Source organism: Lemur catta, chromosome 1, assembly GCF_020740605.2.
Source record: "Lemur catta isolate mLemCat1 chromosome 1, mLemCat1.pri, whole genome shotgun sequence".
Lineage (NCBI taxonomy): Eukaryota > Metazoa > Chordata > Mammalia > Primates > Lemuridae > Lemur > Lemur catta.
The window spans coordinates 221044567-221058093 of record NC_059128.1 but is presented as its reverse complement, the minus strand read 5'-3'; the positions used below and the strand labels follow the sequence as shown (position 1 = coordinate 221058093).

Here is a 13527-nt window from a genome sequence, read left to right as displayed (position 1 = left end):
AAGGCCAAGAAGTGATGATGCATTGAATTTAAAAGAGTGAATTGGATGGTCTATGAATTATATCTCAATAAAGCTATTACCAAAAAAAGAGAAGAACATTAAAAAAAAACAAAAGGTGAACTGGGATTGATTTAGTGGAACCCCCTCCGGGGCATCCCTGCTGAAAAGCATCTTGAAGGCTGATAGAGGAGCGGGTGCTCACTTTGACTCCCTAGAATGACCACAAGATTTGACCTCCCTGAGATATCACAAACCACCATATTGCAGAGCTCTTTCCTGGTGTTGGCTTGAATATTACAAGACATCTATTGTCTCCTTTAACTCAACTCTGAGAAGTCAGTTCTATGAGCAAGTTTTTACAGACTAAAACATTGGGTCATAGGTAAGTTAAGTGTCAAGGGGCTATGTGTCAGAAATGGGGCTGAATTCCAGCTTTCAAAGGCCATGCTCTACTCACCATGCCACACTGTTTCTATTTCATCCAGACACTTGCCTGTGTCTGCCCCACATCCCTGCCCACGTTCTCCAGCCAGGCCTTCTCACAGTGGCTGGTGACTTCGGCCTGCATGATGGAGTTCTGCCTTGTCAGTCAACATAGCTGGGCTTGCTGGCCTGCCCTCTCCCATACGCTTCTGTAGCTCACATGCTTTTATGACACACACTTCCAATGACTACGTGTGCCCTGGAAAGCATAATAAACTGGATGGTGTAGGCCCTGGACTCTTATTCCAACCCTTCCGAGAACCAGCTATGTAATCTTGGGACATTTTTTGCCCTCTCTGATCTTTGGTTTCCTTATCTGTAAAACAGGAGTGGGGGTTGAATGATACCATCATTTCCCAACCTCCTTTCTAGTTTCGGCCTTCCCTGGGTCAATTGATTTCCACCATGTTTTACTACTCATGTATTACCAAATCCCTTTATCAGTGAGGGAAGCTATTACTGCTGATAAGGACAGAGAGGCAGGGACCCTGAACCTTGTTTTAAGTATGTGACACGATAGTCTATTAATAAACATACTATTCCTGAAATGCCAATTGGTTGGTATATTCACAAGGACATTTAAAAATAAAATAACCAGGCCAGGCGCGGTGGCTCACGCCTGTAATCCTAGCACTCTGGGAGGCCGAGGTGGGTGGATCGCTCGAGGTCAGGAGTTTGAGACCAGCCTGAGCAAGAGTGAGACCCTGTCTCTACTAAAAATAGAAAGAAATTATCTGGCCAACTAAAATATATATAGAAAAAATTAGCCGAGCATGGTGGCACACACCTGCAGTCCCAGCTACTCGGGAGGCTGAGGCAGTAGGATCGCTTAAGCCCAGGAGTTTGAGGTTGCTGTGAGCTAGGCTGATGCCACGGCACTCTAGCCCGGGCAACAGAGCAAGACTCTGTCTCAAAAAAATAAAATAAAATAAATTAACCAAAGAGGACAACTTGATAGTCACCCCAATGCACAAACTAAAGAGCGTAGGGCATTATGGAATGAAAGCCAATTTCTACAAACATCTAATAAGCTTCTACTATATGTTAACAGAAGGACAGGGGATGATAACAAAACAAATAGATAAATAAGACTGAGGTCTCTGCTTTTTAGGAGTTCACAGTCTAGTGGGTGAGGACCAAGAAACTAATAATGGAAATTTAAGAATAATAAGAATTTAGGAATCAATAGTATCAAAGTCAGTGAGCCTTTTGACCTACCTGCCAGTGTAGAGAAGTAGGCTGGGAAAATTGCTGCATGGTGACGCCTGCCCACCAGGAGACAGGCCCAGCAAACATTAGTGGCCGTAAAGTTCCATTATTATTGAAGGTGAACTTGACTTAGTTCTCTGGACACAGGCATAGTGTTGCTGGGTGAGTGTAAATCAACATTTTTATGGCTCTTAGTAAGTATTGACAGATTTCAAAAGATTTTGTAATTTACTCAACCACCCATGGTCTCTTGTGAGAAAGACTTTTCCACCACACTCTCATCAACATTGGGTTTTGTTAATTTAATAGGTGAAAAGAATTTGGTTTGATTGACACCGGTCATGAGAGAGGCAGCTTGGAGTGGACAGACACTGGTCTTTGGAGCTTGACAGTTACAGGTTCATGTCCAGCTTTGCCAAGTGACGTTGGTCAACAAACTACCCAACCCTTCTGACACTCGTTTCCTCGTTTATAACGTGGAGATTACGCCATCCAACAACTATGGTTGCGAGGAGGAAATAAAAACCCATGGGCCCCAGACCGTATCGTCCTTCCTCTCCAGCTGTAAGTGAGGGCTGACATTGTCATACACGTATCTGCTTCCCTTTCCTCCTTTGTCGATCGTCTGTGTGTGTGCTTTGCCCGTGTATCTGTTGGGCTCTTTGTGGTTTTCTTTTCATCACTAATTTGTATGAGTTTTAGGGCACCAAGCGATATTAACTTTCTGTCTGTCATATTTTCTGTGAATCCTTCCAAAGAAAATAGTTTTCTTTGCACATCGTTTATATACATATATTTTTTTATAACATCAACTCTATTCCTCTTTCAGCTAAGAACTGAGTGGTCTCTGTTTAAATTGGATGAGGGGTCCCTTCTCTGAGATTTTAGAATTTTATGTAAATATATTTCAATGAATTAGCAGAGCCTTTGAATAAGTAAGGAACCCATTTACCATAATTTTCAAGTGTTCCTGGGATTCTTTTGGTCTGCGAATCACCAAGCTTTGCAAGGGATATTTAGGAGGTGTAGCGGCAAGTGACTGCCCTGCTTGAGGCTGTTCTGCATATCTGCCTGCCCTTCCTGCGGCTGGGGACCTCCCCCACCATGAGCCCAGCCTCTTCAAGATAGAGGCCCTGACCTTCGATGACAGCCTCTCTTGTGTCTGGGGTACTTGGTGCCATAAATCAGAGACACCTGCCTGGGACTTGTATTCAGAAGAGATAAATGAAAGGAAGCAGGCACAATACTGAGTCCATACTTCTGGCTTTCAGGGGCAATGGAGCCTGACATGCCAGCATCCTGTGGGGGGGTCAGTGGTAGGAGCTGTGGGGTCTGTGCCAAGTGGCAGAGACAATGGGGCTGTCTTCACTGGAGTACTCCCGCACGGTGATTTGGCCACTGTTCCTGTCTGCGGATCTTCCATGCCCCTTCTGGAAATTCTGTGGGCTACCCGATATCCTCTAATAAACTAAACAGATTGGATGTTCACCTCTGCATCTAAGAACCCCAATGAATATAGGAGGTTACCACGGTTAGGATTTAAGGCTCTTCTTTGCCCCCCAGGAAAGCAATAAGAGCTTCTAGCATCTACTGAGCACCTGTGATATGCCAGACACTGTGCTAGGCCAGATAGATGGATAGGTAGGTAGGTAGGCAGATAGATAGGTAAATAGGTAGATAGGTAAAGAGATAGATAGGTAGATAGAGAGAAAGATACAAAAATAAGTAGAAGAGAATCTCATTCTTCCCATATATCCTGTTTTTGTTGCTTATGTTATTTTTACTTTGTCAAGGTTTTATAACATATATGCTATTTCCAAATCTTAATTCTTTCATTTTTTAGTATTCGTTCTGTATCTAAACAGGTCTGGGCAGGCGTAGTGGCTCACACCTGTAATCCTAGCATTCTGGGAGGATCACTTGCGGCCAGGAGTTCGAGACCAGCATGAGCAAGAGCAAGACCTGGTCTCCACAAGAAAATAGAAAAATTAGCCGGGTGTGGTGGCACATGCCTGTGGTCCCAGCTACTCAGGAGGCTGACACAGGAGGATTGCTTGAGCTCAGGAGTCCAAGGTTGCAGTGAGCTGTGATAAGGCCAATGCGCTCCAGCCCAGGTGAGAGAGGGAGACTGTCTCAAAAAAACAAATAAATAAATAAATAAATAAACAGTTCCAATACTTAACCCTCATGACTTTTCAAATTCTGTGTATTAATTCCTCTTGGTCAGCAGCACTTCCTCACAGAGCAGTTTTCCTTGGGTGATGGGCTCCCTGAAACCTTTTCTGTTGGGTAAGATCTGCCTATTGCCGTCATGATTAAATGAATAACCTCTTAGGTGTTGCTTCACTGCCTTCTGGCTTTGCATGTTGCTGTGAAAAGTCTGAGTCCAGCCTGATTCTGCCTTCTTGAAGGGGACTGTTTTTTTTTTTTTTTTAAAGGGGTGGGAGGTTGTGAGGAGGGTGTTCAGTTGCCTTGTTTGTTTTTGTTGAGACAAAGTGTCACTCGTTGCCCTGGGTAGAGTGCAGTGGTGTCATTGTAGCTCACAGCAACCTCCAACTCCTGGACTGTGAGTGATCCTCCTGCCTCAGCCTCTGGGGTAGCTGGGACTATAGGAACTCGCCACAACACCTGGCTGGGTTTTTTCCCCCCTTTCTTTTTGGTAGAGACAGGGTCTCACTCTTGTTCAGGCTGGTCTCAAACTCCTGAGGTTAAGTGATCCTCCCACCTCGGCCTCCCAGAGTACTAGGATTACAGGCATGAGCCACCATGCCCGGCCTAGAGGACATTTTTATAACCAAAAAAAGTAGAAAGGACATTATCTCACAATGAGATAGCATTTAAATTGAGTAAATTTTGCTTTTTGAAAAACTCCCTGTTTATTTTTATACATTTTCCCTCAGCCCAGTGATAATTTCTTCCTGAATTATCATATCTCTGAGGGCAGGATTTGCAAACCGTTGGTCTGGATGACCTCATGATAAAGCCTTCCAGGTGTCTCATTCTATGAGTAACGGTGAAAGTTGCTCTTATTTTCCCAAGTTAAGATGATTATAACCCGGTCCCTTGATCTTGAGAAAGGAATTAACCTCAATGCAAGACGTGGACCAGCCAATAAGGAAGTGAGGGATAGGCTACTCCACATTGACAGTGACGATGCGGGAGAGGCAGGAAAGGTGGACCTTGTTCCTTGATTACTCTAATCACCAGGCTAGATACAGATCAAGTTCTACATGGATTGGCCAGGCGCGGTGGCTCATGCCTATAATCCTAGCACTCTGGGAGGCTGAGGTGGGTGGATTGCTCGAGGTCAGGAGTTGGAGACCAGCCTGAGCAAGAGCGAGACCCCGTCTCTACTAAAAATAGAAAGAAATAATCTGGCCAACTAAAAATATATATAGAAAAAATTTGCCGGGCATGGTGGTGCATGCCTGTAGTCCCAGCTACTCGGGAGGCTGAGGCAGGAGGATCACTTAAGCCCAGGAGTTTGAGGTTGCTGTGAGCTAGGCTGATGCCACGGCATTCTCTCTAGCCCGGGCAACAAAGTGAGACTCTGTCTCAAAAAAACAGTTCTACATGAATTATAAAATATGATGCATTGTCCGATACAGCTCATCTTACTGATGATAATAGTATCACAGTGATGATGCCTTATAACAGGATTTGCACAACTCTCAAGTAAGCAGGAGGGGAGGGTAGAGGAATTAATATTCTAGTTTTTATGTATATGTAGCAAGACAGCTGCTTCAAGCATGCCTACCCCAGAGCCTAATACACACCCATGTCTGCTTCACCTCAGGCCCAGAGCTTTAGATGCATCCCATCGTTTAGATCTACTTCAGAGACATCTATCATTTAACTCCTCAATATACCTCTAAATTAGGTATTATCATCACTTCTATGTTATAGAGGAGGAAACTAATGATAGGATTGGTTGAGAAATTCATCAAGTTCTCATAACTAATACGCAGTAGAGGTGAGTTACAAACCTAGGTCATTCTGGTTCAGGAGTCTATCCATATCACAAAGCTTCACAGAACAAGTTTGGCAAGTATTAGCCAAGCAGTAAGTATTTCTGATCTGAATTCTTGAGAAAAACGTCGACACTTTAGTTGCAGAATTTTAATGATAATCATAAATGTTCCAGTCGTCGAACAAGTAATCAAGCAATTCATATGAACTGTAGTAGCTAGTGTTACTTTTAGAGAGCTGGACTGGTCAGGGTCAGCTAAATAATGCCACAGTAACAAGTGACTCCTCAATCTCAGTGCTTTACCACAGCAAAATTTATTTCCCATTCCTGTCCAGCCCTAGCCAGTGAGGGGCTATGTTCATCTCAGGCACGCCAGCAGTTCCAGCCCAGCACGTATTGCCAAGATTGCCAAGGTAAGAGAAGGGAATATCACACGCTGCCTCTTAAAGCATCTTCCCTGAAGTGACCCATTTTACTTCCACTCACAATTTTTTTGGCCAAAGCAAGTCACATGGTCACACGCCAGAGAGGTTGGGAAGTTCATCCCACCGTGAGCCTGGAGGGAAGGAAGCTGGAACTATTTGGTGAACGGCAGAAACCCCCTTCCCTACTTCCAGGCAACCACTCATCTGTTTTCTGTCCCTATAGTTTTATCTTTTCCAAATGCAATATAAATGGAATCACATAGTATATAACATTTTGTGTCCAGTTTTTCTCACTTAGCACAACACTTTTGAGACTCATCCATTTTGCTGCCTGTTGCAATAGCTTACTCCTTTTAATGCCTAGTGGTATTTATTCCATTGCACAGTTGTTCCACAGTTCCTCAGCTGAAGCGCTTTCTAGTGTCTCTTTAAAGTGTTTTCTTCACAAATGCCTGCTTGAGTTTAACTACAAGAGATCTTTGCTAAGGGTTCCTGTTCAGTTATATGTCATAGCTATATATTTATTCACCATCAGCTGGTCATCAGCTTGTGGCTCCCAGAGGGGCTAGATCTCTAGGACTTTTAATTTTAATATATTTATTTTGTTGGCTGATTCGTCTACCTACTTACCCACTCTTTGTTGTAGTGAATGCCTACTAGGTGCCAGGCACTGAGCCTATAATGTTGAACAGGACAGTATTGGTTCCTATCCCAACAGAATTTATGATTTTTTTTTTTTTTTTAAGTATTTGAGATGGGATCTCCCTCTTGCTCAGGCTGGTCTCAAACTCCCAAGCTCAAGCAATCCTCCCGCCTCAGCCTCCCAGACTGCTAGGATTACAGATGTGAGCCACCTTGCTGGGCCCAGAATTTATGATTTTGAGCCCATTAATCCCTTCATGATGTCAGGAGCCCATTAGAGAACTATTAGTGTGGAAATGATGAGAACACTTTGACAAGTTCAAGGTCTTCAGGGGCAGTTACCAGCAAATCAGCATGGAAATGACATATTAATTCTGCAACTCTCTTTTCTTCTTTTGGTGACAGATGGGCCCTATTGAACAGAACCAGTATGTGTGTTGTTTTTTCATAGTTTACAAAGTGTTTTCCTTTGAGTTCTCCCTTTTAATCATCCCAACAATTCTATGAGGCAAAAATCATTATGTTCACTTTACAGATCAGGACACTGAGGCTCAGAGAGCTGGGCATGGCATCATGATCTGGGAAAAACAGCACAAAATTGTCAGTAAGTGTTATACCAGTTGATGATGCTGCAAGTTTTTATGAGGTCAATAAAAGTCAACATAAATATCTTTATTCCTGGCACCTCTCTTGTGTCTTTCTGACCCGAAGTTCCCGCTTGCTGTGCCAGGTGGCTGCTGCGGTCCGCTCCTGGGAATCGAAAGCTCTCGCAGCTGTTCAATATCCAGCGTGGGAGGACTCTGACCCGTACGCTGTCTGCGTCGTGCCTCCACCTTTCGGTACTTCCCAAGCAACCAGAAGACAGCTCACTGTACATTGCTGAATTTCTTTAAGTCCAAGAGTCCACAAATACTTTTTAGATCTTTGATAGCTGGCAAATCAAGTCCTGAAGTGGGGATCAGTATTGGCAGGTCAGAGGCATTGCCAGGTCATAAGCACTCAGGCCAGCTCTTTGGGTGTAGCGGAAGTTCCTCCTATTTCAGGTTAAAAACAATTAGCTGGGTGAAGCACTATTTACAAAAGCCAAGATACAGACACAACCAAAGTACCCATTAACAGATGAACGGATAAAGAAATTGTGGTATATATATGCAACAGAATATTAACTCAGCATTAAAAAAGGAGATACTGCCATTTGCAACAACAGCGACAACAAGGAACAAGGACAACAAGAAAGAAATTATAAAATATGCCAGTTGCAGAAACACAAACACTATACAATCTCACTGATGTGGAATCTAAAAGTAGTTGAATACTGAGAAACAGAGTAGAACAGTGGGAGAAGGGAAATGGGGAAAAGTAGGAAAAAGGGTACAAATGCCGTTATGTAGGATGAATAAGTCTAGAGAGCTAATGTATAGCATGAGTACTATAATTAATAATAGTGTGTTATATACTGAAAAAAAAATTTTTTTGAGACAGAGTCTTGCTCTGTTGCCCAGGCTAGAGTGCTGTGGCGTCAGCCTAGCTCACAGCAACCTCACTCCCGGGCTTAAGCGATCCTCCTGCCTCAGCCTCTCAAGTAGCTGGGACTACAGGCATGTGCCACTATGCCTGGCTAATTTTTTTTCTTTCTATTTTTAGTAGAGACGGGATCTCGCTCTTGCTCAGGCTGGTCTCAAACTCCTGAGCTCAAGCGATCCTCCCACCTCAGCCTCCCAGAGTGCTAGGATTACAGGCATGAGCCGCCGTGCCTGGCCTATACTGGAAATTTGCTAAGAGAGTAGGTGTAAGGTGCTCTTACCACACACAGACACACACACAAAGGTAACTGTGAGATGATGGATATACTAATTTACTGGACTATAGTAACCATAAAATTAAAAAAATTAAGAAAACAACTAAGTGCCAGGGAAGAGAAGGGCTGGAAAGGATGTGATGTTTATAGTGTCTGGCTGAGCCGAACAGAACAAGAAAGCGTTCAGTAAAGGGCTCCTGTTGAGACCGCAGCCGGGCCTGTTAGCAGGTGACTTGGAAGGCTGAGCTGCGCGGAGCCCGGTCGGAACAGGAGGGTGCTGCTGGTCATCTCCATTCAGAAACGTCCCATGGGCTGCAGCCCTGATCAAAGCTGCCAAAAGGTCACTTTCATGCTCCAAACTGCCATTACTGGCCTCCCCCAGTGCTCAAGTTTCCACCATAAATCAAATGAGAGGCCTATTCATCCCCACCACGCAAGACTCCCAAGGAAGCGATTAACTAAAGAACACATCTCTGGCCAGGCAGCCACATTCCTGGGCCACCCCAAGTGTAAGGTCCATGGCCCGTTGTCTTCAAGTTCCACAGATCCTGCCCACCAGAGCACAGATATGCTTCCTTTCCTTTCTCCTCCAAGACACGAGGAGCTGGCATGGAGTGCTAGCAGAGGCATTCACGAGGAAATCTTCAGTGTCTGAATTGGTTACTTATGCTCTCCAATTCACGTAAACAAAAGCAGGTGTCGTATCCGTGTCAGGCTTTGCATCATTTAGGTTTCTCTGTCCATCCATCCATCCATCTGTCCATCATCAAAAGTTAATTGCCTCACTGCTGGGCACTGAGGATGCAGAAATGACTTAGTCTCCACACTTGCCATGTGGAGGTTCACTGTACAGTTCCATTGTGTAAGTAATGCCCTCCTGAAAAGTAACTCATTGTACTTTTCCAGTTTGCTTGTTATTAAGAGAAAAACACACAATGAAAATGATATTAATTTTATTGCATCATTTTACTGACTAGAACGCCAGACTTATAGTGGATATAAGTATAAAAATAACCAAATTCTTACAAATAATACTTTGCTGCTACAGTACTGAATAATTAGTGGAGGTTGCATTATAATACAACTTTAAATAACATTCTCGTAATGGATTTAACACAATCAACCAGGGGCTAAGGTTTGAAGGTTTACAAAGAGAAATCCAGGACAATGTGAAAATTCAAAAAGTTCATATTCCAGCTATATGCTTCATTTAACCGTAAATCCAGCAACACAGACACTAACAAAACTTAGAGCAACTCACGATGAAACAATCATTTTCTTTTTGGAACAGGCCAAGGTAATACAGAAAGGTAAGTGAATCGGATTAACTCTCCAGGTAGAACTGGTTCCATCCACCCCTGCCCTGTCCCATCCTCCCTACCCAGGAACTCTACACTGAAATCTAACACATCCCCTCCCAAACAAAACCAGAATCTTACATGCAAAGTCCTTGAGATGTCCTCTTTGAAAATGCCCAGGGGACAATCTCCTTTTAGACCTAAAGGATCGATCTCCTTTTAGACCTAAATGATCCCCTTTGGTTTTCATGGGCTTTCTGTGAGCAGTTTACACCAGATATGATGGAGGGTAACACTACTGAAGATACTTTAGTACGACAAATTAATTGGCACTTACTACTTTAATGTTCCTACTATTTTAGTCAGTTCCCTTCCTTGGGAATTTGAGAAAAGAAGAAGAAAAAAGGGACACATACCCAAAGGCAAACTCTATAAAACCGTATCTCTGTTTCCAAAAACACACATGAGAACCTCAGAATGACACTTTGTCAAGGAGGAAATGAAATGTCCCTTCTAATACCCACAAAAGTTTTAAGATAGAAAAAAGCTGACACTAAAGGTAATTTTAAATAAAATACGAAATACTGAACTACTGAACTTTAAATTCTTCCTCTTCCCAAAGAAGTGCTCTAGTCTCGAAGTCAGTGTATTTTAGCAATACGGATCGAAACCCTAGTTTGGGGTGTGTTTAGGTTAAACTCAGCCCAAGGCAGGTGGACTGTACAGCTCTACCTCTTCAGGCAAAGTTAAACAGAGTCACAGGGCACCTGGGCACTTCGCTAGTGGGCGACATGGCTTTTCCCTTCCTCCCACCCTGCCCCAGCTGTAGGGTCCCATGGCTGGACCACAGCATTTCTGTACACATGAACCACACATTCCAGGTGTGCAGGCGGACCATGAGCACCGTGCCCGAGTGGAAAGACTCTGCCTGTCGTGTGTGTCCAGTCCTGCTCTGCAGCCCACGGGCTGCCAGCTGTTTCCCCTCAGTCCAGGCAGGACCCTTCTGGAGCTATGAACCCTCAGCAGGAGTGCAGCCAACCTCTCCCTTCCTTGCCCAGGGCGGGCAGCGAGCACTCAGTTGCAGTCATGCCTTTCTCAAGCCTTCTTAGAGCTTTCCCCACCCCCATATGCCTCCTGGAAAGAGTAGTAACGTTTGAACTCAACGTCGCAGGGTGCCTCCCTTTTTCTCAGTTAAAACAACAACGACAGCAACAAAATAAAACACTCTTAATCCACTCCATATGGACAAAGCTCATGAACAGGAGAGCATTCTTGGAACTTACAGGACACTCTTTTCTAAACTTTGGGATCCTTCCCAAGAATGCTTTTGGGACAGAACATTCATTTCGTGGAGCTTAGAGCTCTGGCCCCGACAGAGGAGATGACTTGTCAGCTGCGATATCTGCTGAGGGTAGGGACGGGTATGCCTGCGGGTGGCCTCCCTCCATGGCTCTTTCCACAGCTGTGGGTCGGGGGTGAGCAGGGCAGAGCCATGAAGCGAGGCTGCCTCACGAGGGACCCCAGTCCGCTGGCTCAGGTGAGCGGATGCGGGAGCTTGGAGCTCTCCAGTTAGCTGCAAGGCAGCGAGGCACAAAGGGGCCGTTGGTTCTACAGAGAGAGAGAGAGATGCAAGACCTAAGATTTCAAAAAGGTGATGCTTTGAAACTTTAAGTCAGCATCTACTGATGAAAACAGAATTTCTTTTGTATTTATCTCATGAGATAAATGTAATTTACCTACTAAAATGCACTGCACCTGACCAGTGCTCCTGCTATAGCAGCACGACAGTGAGTTGTGGAGACCATGGGACATAAGTTCCTGTTTAAAACCGTCGGGACAAGAATTGCATAAGAATAAGGATTTACATTTGTTTTGAAGAGATTATAGAACCTTGAAGAAACAGCCATGGCCAGGGCAGAATGGTCCCCAATGGCTGCACCGTTTCCAGAAATGTGTGTGCCACGGCTCCCAGTTTCAGGGTGGGGATGATGCTTTTACCTCTGTGTTCCCTTCACTTCATCCAAAACTGTGCTGTTCCAAAAGCAGGCGAATAAACACGGTTCCACAGGACCCAAGTCACAGGCATAACAAATAAGACGTGTGGAATTTCCTTCCCAAAGGCAAACTCTCAGATCTCTGACTGGCCAGAGTCCTTAGTTCTCCAATGCTGACTTGACTTCTAACTCTGTTTCTGGAGGACACTACACAGTAGCATAAAGAGGTGCAAATGACTGGGTGAGAAAAAATAAGTTATTTCTTCAACGAATAAATAGTTTTGAGTGGTTGAAAGTTTGCATGGAGTTTGTGAATGAGATGATGGATACAAGATGCTGCACTAGCAGGTAGGCAAGCTCACCTGTGGCTCTATCTCAGCCCCCTACTCTTCCTTAGGAATCCACGCAGCTTCCCAAAGCACTGGTGATGCAAGAAATCTAACTTGCCTGTTCAGCTCATTCCTCTAGCCACAGCCAGCTGCAGGGACTACATCAAGCTGCTTTTCCTGCAGTGCTGAAATACCAGTTCAGACCCAGTCTGCATTTAGCTTTACATTTCTGCTTCATACCAGCAGCCTCTGGCCTCAGTGACGGCGGTCAGAGTCCCAGGCCTCAGACAGTGCCCTCACGGCTGAAAAGTGCACCACCGTCTGCAGTGCCAGCCCCCAACCTGCCTGCTGGGCCTCCCTACGGGGCAGCTGGATGCACCTAACTAAAACTGAATGTAAGTTGTTTTGCACCGATCCAGGTTTGTTTGAAAACATGAGATTTAACTGCAAATAGAAAAAAAAAAAGTCTTAAATAAATGTGTCACCTTGACTAAAAGAAACAAATTAGAGTTGTGTGCTGTGCCTCACAAATTTCTATTCCTCATTTTGGGGGGTTGGCTTGAAAACTGTAGCATAAGACAACCTAGACACACATGAAAATACTGTACGTTCAACGGCAGCATCTTCAAACCTTAGTGGCATGTTCATTATCATCTGTTGTTTGACACACAGGCACTGGGCAGGGAAATAGCTAATAAGCCGATATTTTGCTGTAAATCAATCACCAAATTGTGGCCTATGGAAGTGTCTCAGGAAAGGAAGCCTTCTTTCTCGAACAGTTGTGAAACAAATCCAAAAGGAAACCTCTCCACCCAATTTACTAAAGTGCAAACTAAGGAAAACCGGGTCCTTGCAGTGATACCTAGTGGTCTGCCCTGGCTGGCAGTCGCCTGGTGCCAGCGCCATGGTTCAGTCACTCAGAGACACTCTCTCGGTACTGGCCCACGTTCACATTCACAGTAGCAATGAAGGTGCCAAATGAGCAGCCTGTGGTTCCACATCCATCTGTCCCCTCCGCTGTGGCCAAGCCCCTCACACCTGTCCCCGTTTCTGCTTGCCACTCAAGTGTGGCTCCCACAAGTCCTGGGAGCAGCCTCCTGCTGCAGTCCTCTGAGCCACCGAGGTCCCGGGTCACTGCTCAGAGCAGTGGGCCCCTCTCTCTCCTGAACTTAAAAGTAGTCTCTTCTTCTGCTCTCGTCGCTGATGAAAGACGGGTTATACTGTCCGGGGAAAATGCACGAATGCCGTGATCCTGGCAATCCAGTGTAGGCCGGGTAGAGTCCATTTCGTTCAAGCTCAGGATTCCTCACACCTGTAGGCTGGATGCCAAAGAGAAAAGAAGAAAAGTCAATGTACTATTCTTGTGTTTAAATTTAAGT

The 13527-nt window shown here is 44.7% G+C and overlaps 1 protein-coding gene across 2 annotated transcripts in view; it reads right to left on the bottom strand.

The window, feature by feature from the left end:
* Positions 1 to 9463: 9463 nt before the first annotated feature.
* Positions 9464 to 13527, bottom strand: part of HEG1 (heart development protein with EGF like domains 1) — a 77849-nt gene continuing 73785 nt past the window's right edge. For both annotated transcript variants that reach the window (XM_045540104.1, XM_045540105.1), the window contains exon 18: positions 9464 to 13467. In XM_045540104.1, the coding sequence (XP_045396060.1) occupies positions 13318 to 13467 (150 nt within the window). In that variant the 3' untranslated portion in view covers positions 9464 to 13317. The remainder of the gene's footprint in view (positions 13468 to 13527) is intronic.